Here is a 14,535-nt window from a genome sequence, read left to right on the forward strand (position 1 = left end):
TTATTTTTAGCCGCTGTCTTGCGAATACCGTCTGAAATAGCCGCATCGTTATTATGTTTACCTTCGAGACCTTGACTCGACTCGACGACTACACTATTCAACTTTTGGAAAAGGATATTTTTTGTACATGTGCTTTGAACATCTTTTGTATTTATTTCATTATAAATTCGTAGAGTGTTGTTATTAGTGGTAATTGTTAAATTTATAAGTTTCTACCGTGGCATAGCAGCAGTGATGTTAGCACCAGACAAAAACATTTTTAATTTTAAAATTTATACTTACTCTACAGCAAGGACGCCTGGACTACTCGAGAAAATAGCCATATCAAAAACCGCCGCCGGCATGAATAGTTTAGCTTATTGATGTTAGATAAAATATATTCAACGGACCGTTCCATAAATTACAATAATTACAACGATATGAAATCAGGTAGATACGCTGGTATCGATTGTGGTGTGGCTACCGCTACCGAGACGGCATGGTTGCAATATTGATAAGGCGGCCTTCCCACGACCGCCGCGTGAACCACACGCAACGACCTTTGCGTTTCTAGAATAACATTTTATTATCTGCTTTCAGTTTATTGCGCATCCTTTAAATTAAAAAGTATATTCTAGGATTAGATACTACACTAGATAATATGACTGACTGGTTTGTTAATGTTCTTCACCGTCTATATCACCCGAACGAACTAAATTGAAAGATTTTGCAAGGTGTGCGTGTGGTGTGGACAGGCAGCATCATTTCCCTTTCAAACCCTTTCTTTACCCACGGCGCCAAACGTTGACCAACTCAATAAACTCTATGTACCAGCACTTTCAGACGAGCCAAGAATATACGCCGTCATTTGTTCTCGCATGTCGAACGCAGCGTGTTGCATGTTGACCGATCGAAGGCCGTCTGCATCATCAGATTTGGTCAGTAATTTCCCCTCCATGTAACCACGGTGGCAAACACTGAAACGTGTCACTAAATTCTTCGCTTCATTTTTCATAAAACCGCCATAACATACGGCCTCACTTACCTTTACTAAAAAGGTGGACGGGGTAATCTTCTTCGATTAGCCCGTGAAGAATAGCACATTAATCCCACCCTAATTCGTCTTATACATGTACAAATCTGTGTGAATTAACTTGACATTTATTTGCTACTGTAATTCATAGCCAAGTTTTATTTTACAACGTAAAGGCAAGGCACTCTGTTTTATAATTCGTGGGCTAATTGCGCGGAGATTAGCGCCGTGACGCCGGGTAATCTGTTTGCTATTGAGGGGAGGGGCGCGGGGATACACTGAATATTACTTGTGTTTCATATACGGGATATGTGGCGTTTGTTACCAAGTTTTTCATTGTAATTCATTCACTTCCTACTGTAGTAGAAATATCAAAAAGTTTTCAATATTCGTGAAATCAGAAATATAAAGGGCAGCTAGCTGAGGCCTCTCTGAAAATTAAAAATATTAATGAACAGGCAGTTTCACTGACCGCAGAAAATTCGCTGCAACGTGCGTAGCTCGTAGCGTCCAGCTACGAGTTGTTGAGTACGTAGCAGCAGCTACGAAAAAGAATGGATTGCTGTCACTTTATATTATTTAGTATCTGTACTTTGTTCTCTTAATATATACCTAACTGCTTTCTAGGTAGCTCGCTATATATACCGTAGAAGCTAGGCTTATATACCGTCTCGGTATCTTACATGACGTAGACTCTGCCTAGCGTGAATTTCATATACCCTAGGGCGGGTGCTACGAATTACCGCAACACAGAGCTACGCAAGCGCTACGAAATGGCTACGATGCTACGAAATTTTGGCTAACTATCTCGATTTGTAAAAATCTTTTCCATTACAAAATTATTTGTGTTCTAAATTTAAAAAATGTACTTGAATTTAATAGGCAGTTAACTATTTTGTTTAAAATTGATTTGGAAAGAAAATGGTGAATGGTAATTTGGAAAATCTGTTGCATATATTTCTTACAATCACGTTGGAAAATAACAAGAAATAATAAGATTATTTGTAATGTAAATAACCCTCCGCAAAACAAATAGGCAGCTCTTTTAGTACTCATTGTTTACTATGAGCATTACACGGTGGTTGGAGCGGGCACGTGGGCCGGCGAGGGCGGGGCGGGAGGCAGGGGCATCCCCGCCGCGGGGGAGGGGGTGGGATAAATGTCACGGTACAGTGCGCGTCAAACTGGGTGTCTGGACAGCCGCAAGCGAGGTTGGGATTATTCAGGCTTGAATATTTAGTTTTATCTCCTTACATACATGAACTCTTTTATGACGAAGCCTCCAGGTTGTTGGGAACCTGCTAGAAAGCGTTGGTATAATAATTAAGATATTATTTTAAAAATATGCCTCCCCTTATTGACATTTTCCGCAGGGCAGTATCATCAATAGTGAACTAATAATATTTTTCTGACAATAAAACGTCCTTAGCGGATAATGTAGTCTGCAATGTAAACTGAAAATTTTGATTGAGAGAAGACTTGATTGTCCATGATTAATCAACCTGCTCGAATCTACATACCGTATCGCTGAAATTCCCCCATTCAGCTACACATAATGTTATGTATGTACCTGACACTCTAGTTAACATTCAAGCAGCCGACTGTACCCGTCCGTCCGTGGGCGGCTATCCGATGAAACTAGCTCGACACCAATGGAACTAATAGACGCACGCCTAACTACTAGATTCACTAATTTGCCAGCCCTTGAAACTTCGCGTACTAGAACTTTGGTTTTGAAGCAACTTTCGTTGCCTCCTAGTTCCACTGTATGTAATGTGTGTTACTGCGTCTGTTGAGAAAATTTTATTTAAATCTTCTAATTATTTTAAATAGAATACTTCCAAATTGTTCACAACAAATGGGACACGAATCGATCCACCCGATCGCTTACCTTTTTCAATTGGATCAAATTGACCGTCCAATTACTGTAGTCGACACCTGGCGTATGCAAATAGCCGGGCGGGGGTCGGGGGGGGGAGAGTTCACGGGGTGTCAAGGTGGCTTGGTCGCGTTAATTATTAATACCACGGCTGCCTACCCGCTGCTCTAATGGATATTAAATCGAGCTGTATCCGCCGATAGTGTCCCAGTGCTGTCGTTGTTGGTGCTAAAGTGGGACAGGTTTCATGTCTGATGATTTTTGGCGCAATTGGTACGACTTTTAAACGCTCGGTATGATTATTAAAAGTCCTGTCGACTAAAGTCGTTAATATACTGTCATGGAGTATTTACAATGTAAATGAAAGAAGAAATAAATAAATCTATTAGGACAAATCACACAGATTGAGCTAGCCCCAAAGTAAGTTCTAGACTTGTGTTATGGGATAAGAATTGCAGTCACAAATTGCTATAACATAGAAGTACAAAATTTACACTCCCATCGCTGCTACGTTCATCGGTTGCACGATCAAAAGTTATAGGCATCTTGAAAATATTCGATGTTGACAACTTGATGAACAACCCTTTTCAAAGTTAGGAGTTATCTGGCAGTTAATAAGTTATTTGTGCAGACAACCATGAAATGGAATGTCAAACACTAAACATTGAAAAGATTGTTTCATGTAGATAATCAAGAAGCTCGTAATAAAGATGTGTCATAAAAGAGCCTGATTGAATTAAGTGGAAGGACCAGGAAGGAGAAGGATCAGATTTAGAGGAATTCTCGGGCTGCTTGTTAGTAGGACTTAGTTCGCTTGAAAGTCTGTCTCGGGACAGAAATGTCAGGTGTTGTGGGCGGAGTCGCGGGCGGTTCGTTAAGGCTGTATGCACACTGCACGAGATGAGTACATAGTTGCTTATATTTCTTATAACTTATTGCAAATTTTACCTTGCAAGTAGAGCTGCATTGAGTTACTTTTTTTTGTTATATCCTAAAAAAATATATGCATATATTTACGGGGTGTAATTTTTTTTTGGTTTCTCAAAATCTAGATAAAATTTAATTAATATAATCGGTAAATTCAGTTCTGCTTGACATAATTAGGTTAGGTATGATAATAAAGTTTAAGTAACTTGAGATATAAAATAAAGGAAAAAGTGAGTGTCGTATGAAGAAGTGACATGATTGGCAATGGAAGGGAGAAGATCTCCAATAATAGCCTAGCTCTTAAATTTTATTTTGATAAATTATAATATTAGAAATTAATTTTATCGCAGCGTTTGTGTATCCCATCCCATCCCCATACCGCGGACTCACTATGGGCATGCACTTAGTGCGGAAGCGGAGGCGGATAGGAACATCGCTATCGATCGCTCGTCGCGGGGCGGCCGCAACGCGACCATCCCCCGCTCGCTGCCCCCACACCGCTCTAATTTACGCGACGACCACGTGTCCCACGACCTTCACGGTGGGTTATAAAATGCTACATATTGTTTGTAATCCAAATAGGGGTAAGGGGGTCATTCATATTTGTGTATTTTTAATTGGCTCTTGTTATTTTATAAATACATTGAAACTATTTCTAGTTAATAAATTATAATTACTTTATATGTATGTAATAAATTGTATTTATTAGACAATCGTTATATCTTTTTAAAAGTACAAACTGGCTAACTTATTTGTTTAATTCACAAACAATTAAAGTCTCGCCATAAAAATGCAATTAAGTAATAAACATTATTTAAACTCTTGCGGCTATTTTTAACGACCATGCATAAAACACGTAATATTGCACGTGAAGTAAAAGGGGCGTCATAACACTGTGTACAAACATCGCGGCGCGCGATAAATTAGGTGTGAAGACGGCGATAAGTGGTACCTACCGGAGCGGCGCGCGGCGGCCGCCCGTTCCGGCGCCGTCCGCTACCCGCCCCGCTGATCGATACGCGTCGTCGCTATGCCGCACCATGCCATCTATTCTATACATGAATACATGCATCCATGTTAAGATTCCATCATTCAATAGCTGCAGCAGATACTAACTGTATTCGAGGCCCTTTTGATGTGAGTGTGAACCGCCAGGTGCATCAATTGGGTCAATCTCATTTCCACGTCAACTTAATCCCGCACCATTTTAGAAATACAAAAAATTGTCGTGACATATACATGTACCTCTAATTGCAGTATTTATGTTAACGCAAAGAGGGTTTCAAAATGACCGTAGCGACCCAGTATAATTACACATGTGTTGGTTAAACGTAATGCCGAGCGACCGCAACCCCGCAATCATGCTAAGCCTCCCAAGTACCACCCTGCACGGGACGCTCCTGCGATTGCCGGTACTCGTACTCGTAGATATTTTATATTCTGTATCATTAAAACTGTTTTGTCTAAAATCAATTCATCGCCATCTGCCATCTGATTTTTGAAACGGTGCCAGAATTCACTGAAATTTCCCAAGTTCATTGAGAAGACCATCGAAATGTTACTTGCCTGCAGTGTTGTTCTTGGAAAGTTTTGTGTATCAACCATACGCTTGTATTGTGACAACATTTAATCGATAACTTAATGCCTCATTTAGTAATCGCGTTCTACATTTACCTTTAGCCGAGTACTAAATGTAAACATTGATCGACTGTAAACAATTTGCGTAATCTCGAGATAATGTTGATGTTTGCAGGCATAACAATTCACAATGCGGCATTATCCCGGTATTTGGAGGGCCCTTCGTATTTGCTAAGAGCTATCATTCCCTTCCTAATCGTCGTGCCTAACAAAGCCGAGAATCGTCTAGACGGCGTAACATCGTAGCCGGATAATTAGGCGATTAATGTTCGCCATGTCGCTCTTGTTTTGACTGCGGTACACCTTTGATCTGTTCTTAATTCAATCGCAGATCCCACTTCTGATATTATTATATCGATATTATTGAGTAGCAGAGAATTTGCAATATAATTATTGTTTTGTTTCTCTATTTTTTAGATTTTTTGTGTTCTTGTTGTTTGATTATGCTACTCACCAGAAAATGTATACAACATTTTCCAAGACACATTAATATTGGCGAAAAGCGGTCGATCTTATTGAGTGTTTCTCTATTTTTTAGATTCTTTGTTGTTTGATTATGCTACTCACCAGAAAATGTATACAACATTTTCCAAGACACATTAATATTGGCAAAACTGTCCAAAGCGGTAGTTCTATTCTATATGATACAACATATAACGCTTTATTAAACATATCCAATCGGCATTGCGACACTGAGAGGATCATTATAAACGCTAGTGCAATTGCATACGCTCAAATGGTTCCATTCTATTTCGGTACTTCACACAGCCAATAAAACCGAAATAAAACAGAATGATCTGCAATCAGAGTAAGTCTTGTCCATTTAAACGCTGTTGTAATTCGGAGGCAACAGGTCGTTTTGTGGACCAAATTAAATTGTTTCTTATCAAATGCTTGCCGGAGGACATTTCCTTATTTTAATTAATTAATTAATTGATGTTAAGTTGATGACTTAGACCAATTACATAGAAGCTGTACTTACTTCAGCCTTTAGGTTATTTTTGAGATTCTGCATAGAATTTACAAATATGTGTATTACAATCTATTTCTGACACATTTGTAATTTTTAAATATAAATACTGTAATTATTACTGTTTCCTCTCCGCAAGTAGTGAGGACGTTTGTAAGCAAGGAAGCAAGGAGCAAGTAGTGAGGACCTCTGAAGACGTTTATATTTTTCTATTCATCAATCTTTAATTAATTTACATAGTTATGTATTCAACTCGTTATAATTCAACATTTTCTAATGTTTATGTGTTTTTGTTCAAACCGAAGAAGTTAAATGTTTGAATTTAACTTCTTCGGTTTGACCAAACACGAATACATTACTTCGGTCGTTAGTTCAGAATGTGTGGTATTTGGACGATCGGTAGCTACAACAAAATTAGTTTTTACTTTCTCATGTTGCCGGGCCAGCTTGGCGACTGGTTCGATAACCCGTTCCGGCGGGTTTGCCCGCGGTCAGTGCGACACCTGATCCTTCTGCACATGTCTCCATACAAGCCTGTATTATATCGACAGATGTTTCAAGGACTGTTCCAACTATAAGCAGGTTTTCACCCCACTCTAGCCTATGTCCAATTTTACGATGTGTTTAGAACCATGGCTGCAGTGTTTGGAATCGAAAAGCAATTTGACCGTGTAATGGCTGTACCCGCGCGTGCGCAGCCCGAATTCCTTACAATGATTCCGTTGATGGCCGTCTACGTGTTGTCGGCCTGTCACTGAACTCTACTGTTTTAAATTTTAACCGTCAAACTTTAACTGGTTTACATCATCATTACAGTTTTAAAGCTTTTGACTCGAAATATAAAACGTTTTACCTTTAATTGTCTCATAAAAAAATCTTAGTTATTAGATCCTTATTCCATAACAAGTTTTCTACGTACAAGTTAATATATGCAGATACAATTCATTCCAAATACATTACACATGTCCAACCAAAGGCGCAATTTGTCAGTCGTACAGTTGGTATGTGTGACTAACACTGCTTCCAGCAGCTAGCAACAATTTCTTTGACCCGTGTCGAATGTTGTACTAGAACTATATTATTTGTCCGCGCACCGTCCGGAGCCGCAGGCGGCGCAGTCGTTGACCCAAGCCCGTCGCCCGCTCCTTGCCCATCACACGCCCTCTGAGAAGGGTTCTCTCACAAATACTCCCATCGAAATTCCATTTCAACTCAGTAAACTCGACCAGCTCAACTATATTTATCGCGTCTCCGTAAATCGGAAGTGGTTAACGATATTTTCCTAGTCTGCCTCGCTTACTTCACGACCTCGTTGGCCTTAAAATTTACGACAAAGTTAACATAAATTGCGATCACCGAATCGGTTTTACTTCATCGAATAAATATACCATTACTTCTGCCTATAACGTTAAAGCTCTCATTTTCTACCTCAGACTGCATTAATGTTTATACTTTCTTTAATACTATTTTTATGTTTGTACCTTCAAATGTGTCTGTTTCTGTTTCGTCATACATTGTTGCGTAATCGACGTGTTTAATTTGTGTATTCATAAGTTACAGTTTCCATGTAACTGGTGTCTTTTCGGCGTTGTTATCTAATCCGGCATTATCTCATCGCACACGATCTGTTTGTGATGTGACTGGAGATAAGGACGCTTCCTCTGACATAGGGGCGTTGCCTATCTCCAATACACATATACATCATAAGAATCCTCTTGTTATATAATACTCAACATTTTACATTTTCTTCGACGATTAATACCAAGTGATTGCCAACTTTCTCCATAAACACAAATTTCATGGTAATTCATGCCGTTCTGGTCGGCCAAATGAGTCAAGAGAGTGTGGAAACAACCCGTTAGTTTATTAATTAGTAGTTAGGGCTGCGTGGGTTGAATGCGCGCGCGCGGCCGCCGCGGTTATTGTGGGAATCGATTCAAGTGCACGACCGCTCGAGAAATGCATGCACTGCACATTGCTTTCTACATACCATACTGTATTTTGACTTCTCGTTTCACCGTGGTATGAATACGTAATATTCTTAAAATAATATTTTTTCTATTGCTGCCAATAAAATAATTATTTATTAAGAGCATCACGATTCAAACAGCATTATAATGCGTTCGTATAACCGACATAAGCGATGAAGTCAGATTTGCTGCTGACGAATTTTTCGTACATCGTGCTTCCCAATACAATCCTTTACGTATGTTCGTAATACGCTCTTCAGTGAATACAGAGCTACTGAATCACTTAGAGCGACGGCGACGAGGCCGTGGGAAAGGTGTTGCTTCCTATTCGGTGCTCGCTGCAGGCACTACCTGTCATAGTTCATAACGGTGCTCATGTTGCTTTGAACGTTCTATATCGTATATCTTTGATTCTACAGAATTCAATTATCTGTAATCTTTAATCTAACTGGGGTTTTATGTGCAATTTGTATAAAATGTAACAGTTGGAATGTGGATCATGCTTGTGATGTAATTGTGCGAGTGTGCGTAAGAATGAACCTCTTGCGCCGGGGTTGTTGAACGTCGGTGCGCGGCCGCGTTGTTCGGCGCTTTATTAATAAAATCCGACTGATGTATCGACGACCAGCTCGGGATCATGCTATTTATCGATGCGCGCGCGCTGCGTATCGATCGTAGAACATGGATCGATTACGAATTTAGAATTGTGAAACGTTTAATTTTTGGTTTGGCAATCGAATCATTAGCGATTTGTCACAGCCTTCATATTTTTTCCCCATTCTGTGTTTTTTTTGTACATGATCGACATTTTTTTTCTATTTATAATTATGTTCGGCTTTCCATTCATTTCAACTATAATTTTACAAGAATCTACCTGAAATGTACATATTTAAAGTAATTACCTTTAGCACTCCTTTGCAGTCGTTTCAAAAATCTAATAGAATCTGTAGTTTAATGAATTTCAAACTTTAAAATATATGAAATTTACTCTCACCAAAGAAAATACAAACCAGTCATCAATGTAGATGTTCACAATGTTGTCTACAACACCGGCACGAGTTAAAACAAAAGCCGAAGAGGGAGGGCGAGACAAACAGCTGCGCCCGCGCAGATGTTCGTCGAGATCCAATCCAACACACGCCAGTCGGTCCTCGTTACCCCACTGCGGTCTAGTTCCTGTTGAAAGAAAAAGCTCATCACAGTGTGTAGAAAAACTTAGGTTAAAATATCCTAAACTATAAAATTTTACATAGCATTTCGAAAGGTTTACGAGTATCTCTGGAAATTGTCCTTAAGAGTGTTAAAAAACCTAAGGTTCAATTTTTAATGGTAAAAACAGAGATCTTAGTATGATCGGACAATGATGCTTCATCGGTTCCAAAAAGTTAAATTTGGACATTCGTAACAAATCTTTCCACAACTTTCCCAAGAACCAGTTCAACAGCAGACATTGATGACTTAATCCGTGAATGTATGTTGCTCAGCTCCGTCGCAAACTAGAGTAAACACACACTCTGCGACCAACAGTAAATCATTTAATTACAACACTATCGAATTTATACGCTGCGCCGTTCGACGTGCCGGCTGCTGAGATATCGCTACGATTTCCATGAGAGTGCGTTTGATCGCTTGTTTTAGATTAAATCCTTATTGTTTATTTTGGTGTGCTAAGTTAAATGTCCAGGCGGAAAAAAATCTTGTGGTCATAATTAGAAACTCCGAATCTTCAGTGTTTATTAAACTTTCTACAAATTTACACCGATGATCTGATAACATGACAGCATTTATGAGCAATAATGATGCTGACCAAGTTAACATTTTAAAATTCTCATAAAAACAACATACATTTTAAATATTCAGAGTTGCTGGCCCAGCAAACGGGTAGGGCTTCGCATCAGGCCATATCGGGCAGCAAGGTTCGCGGGCGGTCCATGACGTCGGCGGGACGACGCGATCGTGACGTCACACGCACGTGGGCGCGGAAGAAAGGGACAACAATATACTGACCCGCGTGAGAGGGACGGAGCCCGAATGAACCCATCCACGCAGAGGGCGCGCGAATTGACAGATTTCCACACGCTCGATACGATCTTGAATTACATTATCAGGCGGTACCGAACCGGGTTATATGCCGTGTCCGCCTTAGCGATTGTCCCTAGTGCCGCAATTTTCAGCCTCCGTACCGTTTCCTTCACTCTATTGTCTTGTTTTATTTCGAGAAATCCTGATCGGATTCCGTAACAACCGGTTTTCTGGCGTACTGGTTGCAGGTTGGTTTCTAAAGCTCCCCATTGCTACGCTGAGGCTACAACATGCAGCCTCGTGTCGCATTGTGTCTTTTAGCTTGTAAACAAAGCGCGCGCAGAATTTTCCGCGACCACGTTGCCGCACTTGCCGCATTGAGGCTTCATATAAATCTGTAGAGAAATGCTTACTATTTCATTTTATAGCAAAGTTAAAGTTTAATTAAGTTTTTCTACGATACTTAACAGCTAGTAAAAGATCATCAATGTGATTACCTACCTATTGGACTTACAGTTACAAAAAATCATTTTGATTTCCTATTGGAAATTTCTTAGTTCAATGATCTAACGGATATTCCCATAGAGTCACGATTTTATAATGAAATGTTGCGCCTTGTATTTTTACATTTAGTTAAAGGTCTTCGTTGGTATAATTGTTTCCTTATTACTCAGTTTTAAAATTAAATTTAATTGTGGTATATGTTAATGTAATTGTGGTATAAAGGAATGTTGGTAATATCCACAGAGATAATATATTTGTCTGTTAATTGCCGCTTAATTCAACGTTTACTAGAAGCGGCTCCGTTTTATATAGCTTCTAAAAAGGAATATAAACCTACACTCAGTTTCAAAAGGTTTTTGTGAAATGAGAACGCGAGACCGCTCAACCCACGTGTCGTATGTGTTTTTGTTTTTTTTTTTGTAACCGCGACTGTCGCCTTCTTGTAATATTAATCTCGCCAGTGCGCTGTCTGTCGTTAAATACAAAATGTTTCCCAACATCATAATCATCCTACCTAATTCGTAAATCATATATTACTTGCACCAGGTGTTTTATATCACTAATATATATATTGAAATATACACACGGCAATCTTATGAAATTCACTCAATAAATCTATATTATTATTGAGATATAAATTGAAAGGCATTTAAGTATATAATTTACTGTTTTACACAAATTAATTAATTATTCGACGATATTATAATGGCATAATAGTGCAGTTAAAAGATTCGTTCCTAAGCACGCATCATGTCCGCGCATCACGAGCTGTTGTGATATCGTAATTTCATTATCAGTCAGCCTGCATACAAACAATTGAACAAATACAAGCGCATGGTAATCACCTACCGGGTTGCGTTTGTTGCCGCGAGGAGGCGGTCGCGGCGGCGCGCGTCGTCGGCCTGCCCGCTATCGATCCGGCGCAAGGTGGTGCCAAACACCGGATCTGCTGCGAATCACGCGACCTTGAACCTTAAGCCAGACCCATTATTGCACTTGAAGAATGCAACTTGAATGAGCTTATTTTTGGCCCATTAAATAATTTTACTTGCCCCAAGTTTGTTTGGGAAACTTGTCGCCTTTGAGTTAGGTGAAGCAAGAACACTTTCGTTTAAGTAGTTTTGATACAGTTGGTTAATAATTTTTGACGTTACTGAACCGAAACAAAACACCGTAGCTTCGGAAAACAAAACCCTAAATTACTAAAAGAGTTACTGTCAGTACACATTAAGTAGATTTCGCAAAATACTTATAATGCATAATTCAAATTAGAGCTATGTTGAAATCTCTTCATCTGGCCGCGTAACCGCACAATAATTTCGAGACGGCAATTCGACGCGCACAATGAACCACTCGAGTAAATGCCCATCATCTATCATCCATTACGTCTTCACTAGTGAGGACAGCGATTCCCAAGGCTATTACCCCACCGATCGATGTGGCGGTCCTCGATGCTCTCTTACATTGAAATCGTGACTCGCTCCGGTATTCGAGCTTATTGGTATTGGATACAGTAAGACTACGGTTTGTGCTAACGGCCTTGATAGTTGATGGTGCCAAACGGGCCGGCGAGGCAGTAATGGACTCTCAGATCATTCGTCCGGCTACAGCAATAAGGATAACTGATAAAATGATGATGTCATCCATATACGTAAAAGAATTATGCGGGAACCTGGTAGAAACCTTTGGCTAAATTTATATGAGTGAAAACGTACGTAAGATCTTTAATGTGAATATATTTTAAAAGAATTCATTCAAAAGTCCTGATATCTTGCCGACCTGTTCCTAAGTTTCTATTCAACTATCATCCATTTAAGTCGGACAGGACAGATTCATCCCAATACAGAGTAGTCAAAACATCACGCTGTTGGTGAATAGGCGGTACCTTTGACATGCAACGATCGTGTTAAGTGTTATCGTCGCCGACATGACATTGCAGACACGGGCCTCGCCCCTCTGCTCCCGACTACGGTCGATCGAAGCTATAGTTTGTTTGATACGATGTAATTTTTGATACACTTATTATATTTAAAATAAATCACTAGCTGCTCCGGGGCTTCGCTCCCGTGGGAATTTCGGGACAAAAAGTACCCTATGTATTATTCCAGTAGATTTTGCGTGAAAGGTAATAAACATACATACACAAACTTTCGCATTTATAATATTAGCAGGATGTATGACCATTTGATCTAGTTAACATTTCCAAAGAAACGCAAGAGTTGGATCGTACACGACGATATATACACATCTCCGAATGATAAACAACGTCTGAACGTGATTAGCTAACAATACTCAAACAGTTTGTTTGATTTTAAAGCACGTTGTTATGATTGTGGCGCGATAAGCCGACTTAACAATTAGAACTGCGGTATATTGCTTGGGTAGTTGAGCTAGATACTGGAAAGACTAGTTCAGCTGGGAGATGGATGGCACGCGCACACCTGGAGTGAATGTCAAGGCTGCTCATTTGGAACCGCTCCAGCATGGCGACTGCAAGCGCAAAAAAACATCAAAATCATTCAGATAACAATTTGAGCGGATAATTCCGTGTTGTGAACGATAACATTATCTCAACAGAAGTCGTCATACTTTATTGTTTTTACTTTACGTAATCCTGATTCCACCTTATTTTTTTTAGGTTCGGCTTTAAAATTGCTAATAACTGCACGTGGATTAAAGTCGTTCCGAAGCTTAGGGTCTACAAAGAAATTTCAATGTCACTTAAAATGTTAGTGGACGGACGCTAAACATTGGCTCGCATGTGTGTCGTGCGACAAACACAAGCACGTGCGCTTCGAGCGGCCGTGACGTCACGCGGGTCGCCCCCGCCCCGCCTCCTTGTTAGACAAGGACAACAATACTGCACGGAACGGCAACGTCGCGCGCGCCGTTTTGTTTTCGCATAGCACCAGTGATAGGCTGAGTTTATCTTCCGATTGCGAATGCACCAACAGCTATTCCCAGCTATACTGCAACTGCGACATGATTTTATTGCCCGCACATCAACGTTGCACCATTGTAAATACACGTCGCGACCTTGGCAATCGTAGATTAATAGGAAAATGTGTCATGCCGGCCCAATGGAATGCTGCTCAGATGTACTCTCATTCTCACAACCCATTCCTGGAAAATGTTTCGTCTTAGTTTATTAAAACAATTTATTTATTTATATTTATTAAATTGTCGTAGGTTTATACGTATTCGGAAACGATTGGCTCTTTCCCGTTAGCGACGTAGTGATGCTAGGTAGCGGTAGCTATCATTATTATCTTAATCCGTAATCAGCTTTATTTAAGGTTTATAACCATCATCCTATCTCAAAGCCTGTTCAACTTAAGGAGCAATCACTTCGCATTGTATAGCTACATCAGATAACTGTGTGTAATTGTATTCGTGTACTCAAACACTAATAATATAATCACACAATTACCTGTGCTATCAGTGATTGTGTCTTTCTTTAGTTTTAACATTACGTATTTTTTTGTTTTCAGAAGGCGAACAGGGATCGTGGGAAAGCGGACTGTCCTACGAGTGCCGTTCGTTACTCTTCAAGGCACTTCATAATCTCATTGAAAGGTATTGTATTTTTGAAAAAATAATAGTCTTCAATAGG

At 39.8% G+C, this 14,535-nt stretch overlaps 1 protein-coding gene across 4 annotated transcripts in view; it reads left to right on the plus strand.

Moving 5' to 3' along the window:
- The window catches only part of skd (skuld), a 73,889-nt gene that overhangs the window by 24,581 nt on the left and 34,773 nt on the right, over positions 1-14,535 (plus strand). For all 4 annotated transcript variants that reach the window (XM_053767050.2, XM_053767058.2, XM_053767066.2 and 1 more), the window contains exon 3: positions 14,414-14,498. In XM_053767050.2, coding sequence (XP_053623025.1) covers positions 14,414-14,498 — 85 coding nt within the window. The remainder of the gene's footprint in view (positions 1-14,413; positions 14,499-14,535) is intronic.

Source organism: Plodia interpunctella, chromosome 3, assembly GCF_027563975.2.
Source record: "Plodia interpunctella isolate USDA-ARS_2022_Savannah chromosome 3, ilPloInte3.2, whole genome shotgun sequence".
NCBI lineage: Eukaryota > Metazoa > Arthropoda > Insecta > Lepidoptera > Pyralidae > Plodia > Plodia interpunctella.